This window comes from Nicotiana tabacum, chromosome 6 (assembly GCF_000715075.1).
Source record: "Nicotiana tabacum cultivar K326 chromosome 6, ASM71507v2, whole genome shotgun sequence".
NCBI classification, from domain to species: domain Eukaryota; kingdom Viridiplantae; phylum Streptophyta; class Magnoliopsida; order Solanales; family Solanaceae; genus Nicotiana; species Nicotiana tabacum.
The window spans coordinates 24,398,062-24,413,095 of NC_134085.1; the positions used below are offsets into that span (position 1 = coordinate 24,398,062).

The 15,034-nt window shown below is 40.7% G+C and overlaps 1 protein-coding gene across 1 annotated transcript; it reads left to right on the forward strand.

The window, feature by feature from the left end:
* Positions 1-12,973: 12,973 nt before the first annotated feature.
* On the forward strand, positions 12,974-13,895 carry LOC107760811 (VQ motif-containing protein 25-like). Its single transcript, XM_016578917.2, has one exon. It carries the CDS (start codon positions 13,267-13,269, stop codon positions 13,807-13,809), a length of 543 nt encoding a protein of 180 aa, XP_016434403.2. The 5' UTR covers positions 12,974-13,266; the 3' UTR covers positions 13,810-13,895.
* Positions 13,896-15,034: the final 1,139 nt, after the last annotated feature.

Below are 15,034 nucleotides of genomic sequence, written 5' to 3' on the forward strand. Positions count from 1 at the left end.
CAAACCTAACGACCCAAAATAGCTACTGGCTCCACATCATAAGTCAAATTATCATCCAACTGAACCGTGCTGAAATCCAAAACATGAGACGGATCTCCAATATACTTCTGGAGCATAGAAACATGAAATACCGAATGCACACTCGACAAGCTGGGTGGCAAAGCAAGCTTATAAGCCACCTCACCAATCCTCCGTAACACCTTAAAAGGCCCAATGAACCGAGGACTCAATTTACCTTTCTTCCCAAACCTCATAACACCCTTCATGGGCGAAACCTTCAACAAAACCTTCTCGCCAACCATGTAGGACACATCTCGAACCTTCCTATCAGCGTAACTTTTTTGTCTTGACTGTGCTGTATGAAGCCTCTCCTGAATTACCTTCACCTTTTCTAAAGCATCCTACACCAGATCTGTCCCTAATAGCCTAGCCTCACCGGGATCGAACCAACCATCTGGAGATCTACACCGCCTCCAATACAAAGCCTCATACGGATCCATTTGAATACTCGACTAGTAGCTGTTGTTATAAGCAAACTCTGCAGGAGGCAAAAACTGATTCCAGGACCCTCCGAAATCAATGACACAAGCACACAACATGTCCTCCAATATCTGGATAGTGCGCTCGGATTGCCCGTCCGTCTGAGGATGGAAAGCTATGCTCAATGCAACCTGAGTACCCAACTCCCTCTGCACAGACCTCCAAAACTGCGAAGTAAACTGAGTGCCCCTATTTGAAATGATGGAAACTGGGACACCATGCAACCGAACAATCTCCCGGATATAGATCTCTGCCAACCGCTCTGAAGAATAAGTAGTACACATAAGAATGAAGTGCGCGGACTTGGTCTGCTGATCCACAATCACCCAAATAACATCGAACTTTCTCAAAGTCCGTGGAAGTCAAACAACAAAGTCCATAGTGATCCTCTCCCACTTCCACTTGGGAATATCCATCTGCTGAAGCAAGCGACCCGGTCTCTGATGCTCATATTTCACCTGCTGACAATTGAGACACCGAGCTACAAATCCCACAATGTCTTTCTTCATTCTTTTCCACCAATAATGCTGCCTCAAATCTTGATACATCTTTGCGGCATCCGAATGAATGGAATACCGCGAGCTATAGGCCTCCTCCAGAATCAACTCCCAAAGCCCATCCACATTGGGCACACAAATCCGGCCCTGCATCCTCAACACCCCATCATCACCATTAGTCACATCTCTGGCATCATCATGCTGAACTCTATCCTTAAGGACAAGCAAATGCGGATCATCATACTGGCGCTCTCTAATGCGATCATATAAGGAAGACTGAGAAACCACACAAGCCAATACCCCACTAGGCTCCGAAACATCTAACCTCACGAACCGATTGGCCAAGGCCTGAACCTCAACTGCAGGAGGTCTCTCCCCAATTGGAATATATGCCAAACTCTCTATACTCATTGACTTTCGGCTCAAAGCATCGGCTACCACATTGGCCTTCCCCGGATGGTACAATATAGTGATATCATAATCCTTAAGCAACTCCAACCACCTCCGCTGCCTGAAATTGAGATCCTTCTGCTTGAACAAGTGTCGAAGGCTACGATGATCAGTAAACACCTCACAAGACACACCATACAAGTAATGCCTCCAAATCTTCAACGCGTGAACTATGGCAGCCAAGCCCAAATCATGAACGGGGTAGTTTTTCTCATGGGGCTTCAAGTGATGAGAAGCATAAGCAATAATTCTACCCTCCTGCATCAATACACAACCAATACCAACTCTCGAAGTATCACAATACACGGTATATGAACCTGAAGTTGATGGCAAAACTAACACTAGAGATGTGGTCAAAGTTGCCTTGAGCTTCTGAAAGCTCTCCTCGCTGGACACCACGTGCCCCAATAAAGTCACTAAATTGAGCCAAAACTCACACTTGGAGAATTTTGCATAAAGCTTCTCCTCCCTCAATCTCTGCAACACAACTCTCAAATGCTCTGCGTGCTCCTCCTGACTACGCGAATACACCAGAATATCATCAATGAAGACTATGAAGAATGAATCGAGATAAGGTCAGAACACGGTGTTCATCAAATGCATGAACGCTACTGGGGCATTGGTCAGCCCAAAAGACACCACCAAGAACTCATAATGACCATATCGGGTCCTGAAAGTTGTCTTAAGAATATCTGAGTCCCTGATCTTCAACTGGTGATAACCCGAACGGAGATCAATCTTAGAGAACACTCTCGCTCCCTGAAGCTGGTCGAATAAATCATCAATGCGAGGCAAAAGATACTTGTTCTTAATTGTTACTTTGTTCAATTGTCTATAATCAATGCACATTCTCATAGTTCCATCCTTCCTCTTCACAAATAGAACCGGCGCACCCCAAGGTGACACACTAGGCCGAATGAACCCCTTATTGAAGAGTTCTTGAAGCTGCTCCTTTAGCTCTTTCAACTCTGCTGGTTCCATACGATATGGCGGGATAGAAATGGGCTGAGTGCCCGGCACCAGGTCATTACCAAAATCAACATCCCTGTCTGGTGGCATGCCCGGCAGGTCTGCAGGAAACACATCGGGAAAATACATCATAACCAGGACAGAATTAATACTGGGAGTCTTAGCTCCGGCATTCCTCACAAAGGCTAGATACGAAAGACATCCCTTCCCAACCATACGCTGGGCCTTCAAGAATGAGATCACTCTACTGGGAACATAATCAGTCAAACCTCACCACTCAATCTATGGCACACTCGGTATAGCCAATGTGATTATCTTGGCATGACAGTCAAGAATATCACGACACGGAGATAATCAGTCCATGCCCAAAATGATATCGAAATCCACCATACATAGTAATAAAAGATCCACCTGGGTCTCCAAACCACCAATAGTCACCACACACGACCGGTACACAGGTCTACAATAATAGTATCGCCCACTGGAGTAGATATATGAATAGGTGAAACAAGAGACTCACAGGGCGTATCCAGATAACGGGCAAAGTATGATGAAACATAAGAAAAGGTAGAACCAGGATCAAATAATACAGAGGCATCTCTGTGGCAGACTGAAACAATACTTGAAATTATGGCATCTGAAGCAGCAACATCTGGTCTACCTGGGAGGGCATAGAAACGAGCCTGACCACCACCTAATCGACCTCCCCCTCTAGGGCGACCCCTAGCTGACTAACCTCCACCCCTAGCTGGCTGGGCAGGTGGTGAAGTAACTGGAGCAAAAGTCGAGGGCTGACCCCTCTATTGAGACTGACTATCATGAAGACGAGGACACTGTCTCCTCAGATGCCCAAACTCTCCACACTCATAACAACTCCCCGATGTTGTAGATGGGGACTAAAGGGAACCCCTGGAACCAGATTGACCAGTAGAAGGACCTGGCATGGAAGAACCCTACACTGATGGAGCACGGGACGAACTCTGGGTTGGGAGGGCACTGAGTGATGAGTGACCCTGATGAGAACTGTGAGAACCATGACCCGATGATGCCCCACGATAACCTGGGCGAGCTGAATGAGCCTGTCTGAATGGACGACCTCTGCCTTACTGGAACTGACCCCTCGAAGAAGCACCACTAAAGCTACCAGATCTCTAAGGCCTCTTGACCTCCCTCTCCTCTTTCTCCTAGAGGCGAATTGACTCAATATCACGGGCAATGTCAACAACCTCCTCTAAAGTAGCACTTGTCACCCTCTCCCTAGTCATGAGAATCTGAAGTTGATATGTGAGACCATCAACAAACATCATAATCCTCTCTCTATCTGTCGGAACCAACCAGACCGCATCACGAGCTAATTTAGAGAACCACATCTCATACTGTGTCGCAGCCATCTCTCCCTGATGCAACTGCTCGAACTGCCTACGTAGCTCCTCTCAGAGGGACTATGGCACATACTTCTCCAGAAAGAGAACAGAGAACTGCTGCCAGGTAAGGGGCGCTGCACCAACAGGCCTACGCCTCTCATACGCCTCCACCAAGGGAAGGTAGCCCCAGAAAACTGAAAGGTGGTAAAAGCCACACCACTGGTCTCTAGAATACTCGTTGTACGAAGCATCCTCTAGCACTTATCCAAGAACCCCTGGGAATCCTCGTCCTCTGCAGCGCTAAAAATCGGAGGCTTGAGTCTACCAAACCTCCATAGTCGACGCTGCTTGTTGTCCGACATAACTGGTACCACATACTCTTGAGTTTGTGCAACCAGTTGGGCTGGAGGTGCCTCCGGTGTCTGGAGTACCTGCACAACCTACTCAGGTGTGCGAGTAACGGGAGTCTGGGTGCCTCCTCCGGCCTGAGAAGTAGCTGCGGCCGAAGTAACTGAAACCGCCTGAGCCAAACCGGTACACACTGATAAGATCTAAGCTAAAGTCTCCTAAAGGCCTGGAATCATAATAGACATAGCCGGTGCCTGAGTTGGTGCTATTGTAGCATCCACAACTGGGACCTGATCCTGAACTGGGGCAACTTGTGGATTTGCAGGTGCTGCCTTAGTTGCTCTGCCCCTACCACGACCTCGACCGCATCCTCGACCTCTGGTGGCCCCATCTAGTGGTACTGGTGGTCGTCCATCCTGCCCGGTAGCACGTGTCCTTACCATCTGTGAGAGAATGAAATAACCGAAGTTTAGTATTCGAATCAACAGATTCGCACGACAAGAATTTCAAGAATATGAAGTTTTTCCTAGAGGTTATGTAGCCTCTCGAGGATAAATACAGACGCCTCCGTACCGATTTGCGAGACTCTTCTAAACCGGCTTATGACTCGCGAGACCTATGTAACCTAGGCTCTGATGCCAACTTGTCACGACCCCAAATATCGGTCGTGATGGCACCTATCACATTACTAGGCAAGCCAACTCAATCATCTAACCATAACCCTTTTTCCTTACAGTAAACCATTTTCTAACACAAGTTTTAAATATCAAATTTTCATAATAAGCATTTAAAACACAATTACATATGCGGAAGTCAAATAAACATGAAAACTACACAGCCCCCAAGTATCTAGTGTCACGAGTCTAGAGCCTCTACTATATAACTGATTATCTGATACAATACAAGTCTAGAAAATGCGGAAAAGAACAAGATAAGAAGGAGAAAATAGGGCTGCGGATGTCATGCAGCTACCTTGAAATGTCCAGCAACCTCTGGATCAGCTGAGGACCCTTACTCTGCCACTCGGGCATCTGGATCTGCACACAAGGGGGAGTAACGTGAGTACGCGAACTCAGTAAGTAACTAAGGTAAATAAGGTCTGAAAGCAGTGACGAGCAGTTAAAAATCATATGAATGAATCGACAACAGAATAGCAGATCAAATTCCACAGTTTAAAACCAGTTTCGTCGAAAAATCATCAATTTCAGTTTAAATACTTGAATTCATATACTTAGCAATTTCTCATAACATAGGCTCATTTTAAGAGTGAAATCAGTGAAAATATCATAACTTGGCCCCTCGGGCAAGGTATCACTTAGAATATGGCCCTTTGGGCAGCCTCTCAGTCACTCGTGACTCAACTCTCGTCACTCAATACCCACTCTTAACACTCAGGCTCATTAATATCTCATAGTACTAGAAATCATAGTAATCGCTGCGGCGTACATCTCGATCCGTAATTTATAGTCAACTACGCTCACTAGGAGTGTACAGACTCCGGAGGGGCTCCTACAGCCCAAACGTCATATCGCTGCGGTGCGCAACCCAATCCAATATATATATCGCTGTGGCGTATAGCCCGATCCATATAAGTATCGCTATGGCGTGCAACCCGATCCATAATATATACATATAATATCCTCACTATTAGGTTCTCAACCTCTCTTAGTCATTAACCTCATAGCCTCACAGGCACAACAATAGAAATTAGGGAACTCAACCCCAACAATCCTCTCAATTAGAAGTGGAGTGATAAAACCAGTTTTAAACAATTTAATAAATAAAACATGACTGAGGATATGCTTTCAACAAATAAAGTGAGAAAAAATAATAAAAAGCCCCTAAGGGTATCAATAGGTCGTCACAAGGCCCCAAATATGGCATACAACCCATAATACAGTATAAATGGCTAAAGTACGGAATATCATAAGGTTTCAAATCAAATACGCGGCTCAATAGTCGCTACGGGACTGACCAAGTCACAATCCCTATCGGTGCATGCCCACACGCACGTCACCTAGCATGTGTGTCACCACATTTATCAAAATAAGTCAAATACCGGAGTTTGTACCCTCAGTTCCAGATTTACAATGGTTACTTACCTCAAACCGGTGAAAATACTACTCCGCGATGCCTTTGCCCCTCGAATCGGCCTCCACTCGCGTCGAATCTTTCCAAAATTAGAATCACGACATCAAAATATGCTAAGGGAACGAAGCACAAATGAAAATAATCAAATTATACCCAAAAATCCCGAAATTGGTTAAACCCGACCCCCGGGCCCACGTCTTGAAACTCGATAAAAATCAAATAAATGGAATACTTATACTCCCACGAGTCCATACATACCAAGAACACTGAAATCAGAGTCCAAATGACCCCCTCAAATTCTCATTTTAAAGTCTCTTGATCTCAAGCCCTAATTCATCAATTTTAGGCTCATATTCTATGATTTATTAGGTAGATTTCACATTAAAATCGAGTTTTTAAGTCCAAAATTCTTACTTCCAAGTGATTCCCCTTGAATCCCTCTTCAACCTCCTTCAAATAGCTCCAAAAACGACCAACAATGAAAGAAATAAACCCCACATTCGCGGATAAGACGACCTCTTAAACCTTCTGCCCTGGCCTGAAATCCTTCTTCGCGAACGCGGTCAAACCTTCGCGTTCGTGAAGCACAATTTAACTTTGACCAATTTTCCTCTTTCATGATCGCGACATCCCCATCGTGAACGCGATGCTTTGCTCAGACCAACCTTTGCGATCGCATTCTGCCTCTCGCGAACGCGATGAATAAAATCCACAGAAGCTCAGCTGCCCTTTTTGCTCTATGCAAACGCAACTCCTCCCCTGCGAACACGATGCACAAACCCTTAGCCCTTCGCGAACGCGTAGCCTTCCTCGCGAATGCGAAAGCTTAAATTCCACCTTCCTTAACTGATTCTTCGCGAACGCGAGGGTCCACTCGCGAACGCAAAGAGTAAAATACCTGCAACAGCTGAAACCAAAATCTGCAATTTTCTTCAACTCAAAATGATCCGTTCAACCCTCCGAAACTAACCTGAGGCCCCAGGACCTTAACCAATGGCACCAACATATCCCAAAACCTTATTCAAACTTGTACCAATCTTCAAAACACCTCAAACAATATCAAATCGACCAAAACATATCGGATTCAAGCCTAAGTTTCCAAAAACTTCTAAATTTTGCTTTTGATCAAAAACCCGACCAAACCACGTCCGAATGACCTGAGATTTTTCACACACGTCCCAAATAACACAACGGAACTACTGCAACTCTTGGAATTCCATTTTAACCCCTATATCAAAATCTCACCTATCAAGCGGAAATCGCCAAAAATCCAATTTCGCCAATTCAAGCCTAAATCTACTGCGAACCTCCAAAACTCATTCCGATCACGCTCCTAAGTCCAAAATTACCTCTCGAAGCTAATCGAACCATAGGAACTCACATCCGAGCCCTCTAACGCACAAGTCAACATTTGGTTGACTTTTTCAACTTAAACTCACTCTAAAGAGACTAAGTGTCTCAAACCTTACCAAATCCTTTCTGAATTTGATCCGACCAACCCGATGCCATATAACACGGATAAACAAAGCATAAAGAAGTATAAATGGGGAAAACGGAGTGGTAACTCATGAAACGACTGGCCGGGTCGTCACACGATCATATAAGGAAGATCGAGAAATCACACAAGCCAATACCCGACTGGCTCCAAAATATTTAACCTCACGAACCGATTGGCCAAGGCCTGAACATCAACTACAAGAGGTCTCTCCTCAACTGGAATATATGCCAAGCTCCACATACTCACTGCCTTCCTACTCAAGGCATCTGCCACCACGTTGGCCTTCCCCGGATGGTACAAAATAGTAATATCATAATTATTTAGCAACTCCAACCATCTCTGTTGCCTCAAATTGGGATCCTTCTGCTTGAACAAGTGCTGGAGGCTACGATGATCAGTAAACACCTCACAAGACACACCATACAAGTAATGCTTCCAAATCTTCAACGCGTGAACAATGGCAGCCAACTTCAAATCATGAACAGGGTAGTTCTTCTCATGGGGCTTCAACTAACGAGAAGCATAAGCAATAACTCTACCCTTATGCATCAACACACACCCAATACCAACTCTCGAAGCATCACAATACACGGTATATGAACCTGAAGTTGATGACAAAACTAACACTGGAGTTGTGGTCAAGGCAACCTTGAGCTTCTAAAAGCTCTCCTCACACTCATCCGACCACCTGAATAGAGCACCCTTTTTGAGTCAACTTGGTCAAGGTCAATGCGATAGATGAGAATCCCTGCACAAACCGGAGGTAATAACCCGCCAAACCAAGAAAGCTGCGAATCTCCGTGGCTGAGGACGGTCTAGGCCGACTTTGAACCGCCTCTATCTTCTTCGGATCAACCTGAATACCCTCATTGGATACCACCTGCCCCAAGAAAGCCACTTAAATAAGCCAAAACGCACACTTGGAGAACTTTGCATAAAACTTCTCCTCCCTCAACCTCTGCAACACAGCTCTCAAATGCTCCACGTGCTCCTCCTGACTACACGAATACACCAGGATATCATCAATGAAAACTATGACAAACGAGTCGAGATAAGGCTGGAACATGTTGTTCATCAAATTCATGAACGTTGTCGGGGTATTGGTCAGCCCAAAAGACATCACCAAGAACTCATAATTATCATATCGGGTCCTGAAAGTTGTCTTAAGAATATCCGAGTCCCTGATTTTCAACTGGTGATAACCTAAATGGAGATCAATCTTGGAGAACACTCTCGCTTCCTGAAGCTGGTCAACTAAATTTGTATCTTCAACATTCCTGGTTGACTCTAGTATTAGTTATTCAACATCGGCATCCTCAAATTCTAGCCGGTTAGAGTGTTGGGGTTCTACTTTGGACCCCTCCATTGACACCTCAATTTTCATCTCTAATGCACACTGCTCCTGGCTACTATCCATAATATTGGAATATTGAGCATTAAAAGCATCAACTAGTTGACTCACTTGAGCCTCCAAGTTGCGAATAGTTGCATCTTGCCTTTGTACCCGCAGTTGTATCTCATCATATTGTTCCACAAGGCACTTTAGCATATCCTCGATCTTTTTCAGGTCATCATCCCTAGGTTCTTTGTTCCTATTAACTTCACAAGAAAAAGAAGAACCATCAAAGTAAAGGGTTGGGGGAAGATAAGAAATATAAGCACAACCATAAAAGTGACCATCTTGACCACCACACATATCACATACATTCCATACATAAGATTGAGTTGGTGCACATAACTCACTCTCAGGAATATTTTGATAATTTTGCCCTGGGTGGTTTCCTCTACAATATGCATAAGGAGGATCAAAAGTAGAATTACCAACATCAAAACTCTCATAATTCCAAGATACCATGTTTTTTTAAAATCAACTGGTAACACAAAAATAAAAAAATAAAAAAATAAAAATAAAAGTTCAAACTTGAAACCTAGCACTATGTACACCTACAACTACACCGTTAGTTCCCTAGCAACAGTGCCAAAATTTGATCACGCCCAACTATGTCTTATAAAAAGGACTAAGCGGTCGCTGAAAATATATTCTCGTTAAGAAGTACGGAGTAGAATCCCACAGAGAACTAAGGCTTAGCTACAGTTACAACTACAACTACACCGTTAGTTCCCTGGCAACAGCACCAAAATTTGATCACGCCCAACTATGCCTTATAAAAAGGACTAAGCGATCGCTTCAAATATATTCTGGTTAAGAAGTCCGGAGTCGAATCCCACAGAGAACTAAGGCTTAGCTACAGTTGTTGCCTATTACTAAGAAGACAAGCTCGAATAATTCCTAAGTTATAAATATTAAGATTCTTGTATCTAATTAACTAACAAATTAAATTAGTAGATTAACAACTAAAGATACTACGAGTTAGAGAAAAGATTAAGGAGGTCTAGAGTTATGATTTTCCATATTCTACAAATTTGCCTAAGTCTTCTCCACCAATCACGAGCACTCTGACTGTCGTAAGTCTCTCCTGAGTAATTATCATAATTTACTAGACATATTCTCCTGAATTACGCTAGCTGGCATTAAGTACGATTCACTCGGATCGCACTAAAGTTTTGTTTTCTCTAATCCTACCTTTAAATCTTCTGTATTGATCCCTCATATACGTTAGGAGTAATGCTGTTCAACAACTAACTAAATATGCACTCTCTCCCGAGTAACGCACACTAAATATGAATAGCTAATTGAGAGCCTTTCAATCAACATCAATAAACATATAGTTGAACAAATAGAAAGAATACTATGGCAAATCTATATTAATGTAACGAGAAAATCATCCTTCAACAGGTTCCATCAAAACCCTAGATAACAAATTAGCTATTCATAATAGTATGCAAAATTACAATACTAGAATTCATAACCAGTAATGGAAAATAGGAAGAAGAAAGTGAAAAACTCGTAGAAGAATTCTCCGCCTTGCTTCTAGTGTGTCTTGCCTCCTTAGGTCGAATCTCCGGTCTCCACGATGACTCCGTGCTCTCCCTAGGTCTAAAGTGTGTCCAAACTCGATCTCCCCTTCAAAAGTGGCATTTTTAGGTATATTTTTACGTGTAGGAAAAGACCTAAACGTGTAAGCCAAGTCCTAGTCAAACCAGGAGATGAATAAGGCTTCAAAACTCGGACTAGACCTCCTCGCCAGGCTAAAGCCTAATTGATCTGGCTTTTGCCCGGTCTCTCCTTTTCACTGTTCTCGCGCACACTTTCAACGTTTAAGCATCCATTTTTGCTCTACTTTCATCTCCAATTTGCCTATAAATAAAATAGACTCAATTACGTGCAAATAAAGTGTAATTTATCATTAAAGCATATAAAATGCAGGGCACATAATGCACGAAACTATGAAATTATAGCCACACATCAGTTAATATTAACTAAATTCAACCATTGCTCGACTTGACTTAGTAACAAATTGAGTTGAAATTAATAGGTAGTTGAAGACAAGTCTTTGTGGAATTGACACTCTACTCATCATTATATTACTGGTTGATCACATATACTTGCGTGTGCATTTGGAGCTAACACCACCTCTTCCGTTTGTTGAAGCATTTGGATTGGAATTTTTTTAACTCAACATCATTTCTTTAGAAAATTATTAAACGGCAAATTTTAATGTCTAAGTGGCCGTCATTAAATTTCGGAAATTGGAAACATGTCTTGCAATCAGGAGATTATGTACCTGAATCTGAGATGCGGATATGTCCCTTACAGGAGAACCATTAATAATGCAGGCCATGACCTTTGGTTTCTTTTGTTTCAAAAACCATAAGAATCTATATAATTTATTAGGGGTGACAAAATTAGCTTATAAAAATATGATCTGCCCAACCGTCCAAGTTTTGGCAGGCATGATCCATTGTTTAGCCCATTTAATTTTGATCATCTCATTTCGGTTCAAGTGAAATTTGAACAGGGTCGGACAATAATTCATTTATTGAATCAATTTATTTTGATCCACCCAAAATCAGCTTATTCGTCCGTTTGTCACCCGAAACTTATGATGAAGTCAGCTATATTCCCTATTAGACATTGTTATTTATTACCAATTTCTCTAATTCTCCTGTTGCATTTCTATTTCTCTTCTAGTTAACTGTTTGTCATTCGCTATTGTGTTACATCGGTTAAGATTATCCGAGCTATATTAAGTTTTTCAATTGATGAGTTCAAAGTTTCTTTTTCCATTCTTATCCAAAACAAATGAAAGAAATTAAAATAGAACTCTGGCCAGCAGAGTATGCCATGCTCTAGCCAAATGAAACATCTAGGTTCTTCTCTTACAGTTTGTGAGTTAGCCCATATATAGAGAGAGAAGGAGCAAAAAATAAGCACATGACATCTTACAACTTGTTTGGATGGTTGTTACGCATTGTATCGTATCGTATTGTTACTTTAAATACAATGTTTGTTTTGATTGTTACTTAAATTTTATTGTATCGTATCGTTAAATCCGTCGTTACATAACGACGAAATGTGCCATTTTATGTAACGACCGAATTGGTGTGGTCGCGTCATTACATTGTCTTTTCTCTCAATCTCACCCTTTATTATTATTAAATTATTTTATTTTATCATTTACCCTATCTTTTTTATATAGTAATTTTACCTTGCATCATAATTTTTCTTTATAATATTGCAAGTTTATTCTTCATAATACTGGTGCTTGATATCATGAAACGATGACAAACGACACAATCTATCCAAACATTGTATTTATTAAATGATACAGTACAATACAATATAGTACGATACGAAACATTATGAAACGATGCGTAACAACCATCCAAACAAGCTGTTAGTTGCATTTTGTTACAATAATAAAATTTGAGGCTCAAACTTGAAGTATAAACTAACAGTGTTTTATACTGATCCTTTGAAGAACTAGAACTCCAATTTGCTGGAGTCGTTTGGTTGAGAAGCAAGTTATCCCAAAATTAGTTATCCTGAGATTGTTATCCCGTTCTCTCATAGAAATAAAAATAACATTACCATTTCTGAATTAATTATACGGCGATTTTATCCTAACCAAATATGGGACAAACTCATCTTAAATTTAATTACGGGATTAATTATCCTTTATTTCTCGAACCAAAACAAACCCTAATAGTATAGTTTATGTTATTAGTACAGTAAATGACAAGAAGGTCCTTTTTGTATGTTTAAGGATCTCTCTTTGATATTCATATAATGTATGATTAATGGGGACCAATTATTCTACATTCTATTGACTCTCTCTTTAATATATGTCAGTACAGGATTCATCCAATCTTTGCCTACACCAGACAGCGTCATTTCCTGTTAAAATTTTCTCTCTAGTCCTTGATTTCTAAAATAAAAAACAAAAGAGAAACCCCTTCTGTTCCCTCATTTATACATATATAAAAACCCTTTGAGTAATTCCTTCAATTCCAAACAAATTCACCAACCACACCATTGTTCTTTCTTTCTTCTTCTCAACCTCAAAAAATTCCAGTAAATTAACAAGAGGAAGGAACCAAGAAATTGATGTATAATAACATGGAAGAAAAAGCTGGCAAAACAAGAAGCGCAAGTCGTCCATCATCATGTTCAGCATTAGAGATGAACAAGAATTCACAAATAATATCCAAAGTGAAGCCCCAAATCCGAATAATTCATGTATTTGCACCAGAGATCATCAAGACAGACGTGGCGAATTTTCGGGAACTCGTTCAAAGGCTCACAGGGAAGCCATCACTGTCAGATAAGAAGAAGAAGAATAAGAAGAAAGAAACCAATATTTACAACATGAAGCAAATTCTTCCCGGCAAAAATAATAAGTTATTAGAGGAGCCGTCGACCATGTTGAACTGTGTGACCACCTTTCTTAACAAGAAAATGGAGTTAAGGACTGGATTTATTAATCCCTCAGAGTGGAGAGAAAGAATAAAAGGTGAAGAAGAGATATGGAGAAATGCAAATTCTGGTGGAGGTTTCTTGGATGGTTTGATGGAAGAGTTTAATCAGTTTCCTTTTCTTCCTTCAGATGCTGTTCACATGGATGCCCATGGAGAATCCCAACTTGCTTAATTAATATTGCTAATTAGTTCATATCTTGAGAGATGAGAACTATAAATGGAGTTAATTATTATAAGTCTAATGATGATCACTAGTTACATATATTTTATATGATGAATACTTTACTTAATTAATTCTTTATATGATCATGATTAGCCCTTCTTCTCCCGCTATGGTGTTGACTATCTCCTACTAATGTTATGCAGAGGCTTGATACAGCTTTATCCAATGAGGCCAACTAAATCCACTATTTCTACACAAAATTCAGATTATACGTGAACAAATTATTTAAATTTCAATAAATATTATCTAAAATTTCACAAGCACGAAATGCATTATTGAAACCATCAAATTAAAATCTTGAATCACCTATGTGCAGGGCCTATTGTATACTCAAAAATTAAAATTTTGTTTTAGTTGTTTTTTTAAAAAAAAAAAATCAGGATATTAATTAGTTGTCTATCTCTATTTTTTTTTGTTATCTCAAGATACTTTACTAGGTTTTTGTTTGATCATCTTGGTGGGCCTTTCTTGTTTGCTTAAAATCTAATTAACGTATGGAGAAACACGATTTTGGTAAAACTATGAAGGTTTGATGAATATTTTACTTTTCTTGCAAGTTTCAGTATGGAGTATTTCTTATTTCATGATAGGATGAGATTTTAAAATGAAGAATAGTGCTAAAATAAGTAACCAAGTTGCTACTCAGTGTTGCATCCCAAATAAATGCAGTTATTTTAACCTGAATCAGCAGAATACATACAGTGAACGAGGAATGGAATAAAAGCTTATTATGTCGTCATGCAATTCGTAGAACTTATTAGGGTAGTCAGTGATTACAAGAAAAAGAAAGAAGTTCAAATATTAATGTAAAATTTAATCTTTAATGTCATGTCATAGAATAAGTTATACTCAGTTAAGAACAATTATCTCAACCGATACCTAGATGTATTATAATACCTATCTTTTTGCCTCCTAAATTGATTATTATTTTGTTTACCTCGAAAAATGGGATTGACAATTAAATATGATTTGTGGTTTTAATGATATGTGATTTATTCTAATATTAGGGAATATACAAATAATATTAGGTCTAAGTAAGAAGAATTGATGAACCAAACCAGTATTACTAGAGCAATAAGGACCTCGAGCTCGATTTTCTTAGGGGCCTCGAGGTGAGCTAAGAGCAATGAAATATGAACAGTAAAGTAAAAGCAATAAAGTTGAAGAACACTTG

Bases quoted from the DNA above. Each gene is read 5' to 3' on its own strand.
- LOC107760811 (XM_016578917.2), top strand. From the start codon at position 13,267: ATGTATAATAACATGGAAGAAAAAGCTGGCAAAACAAGAAGCGCAAGT.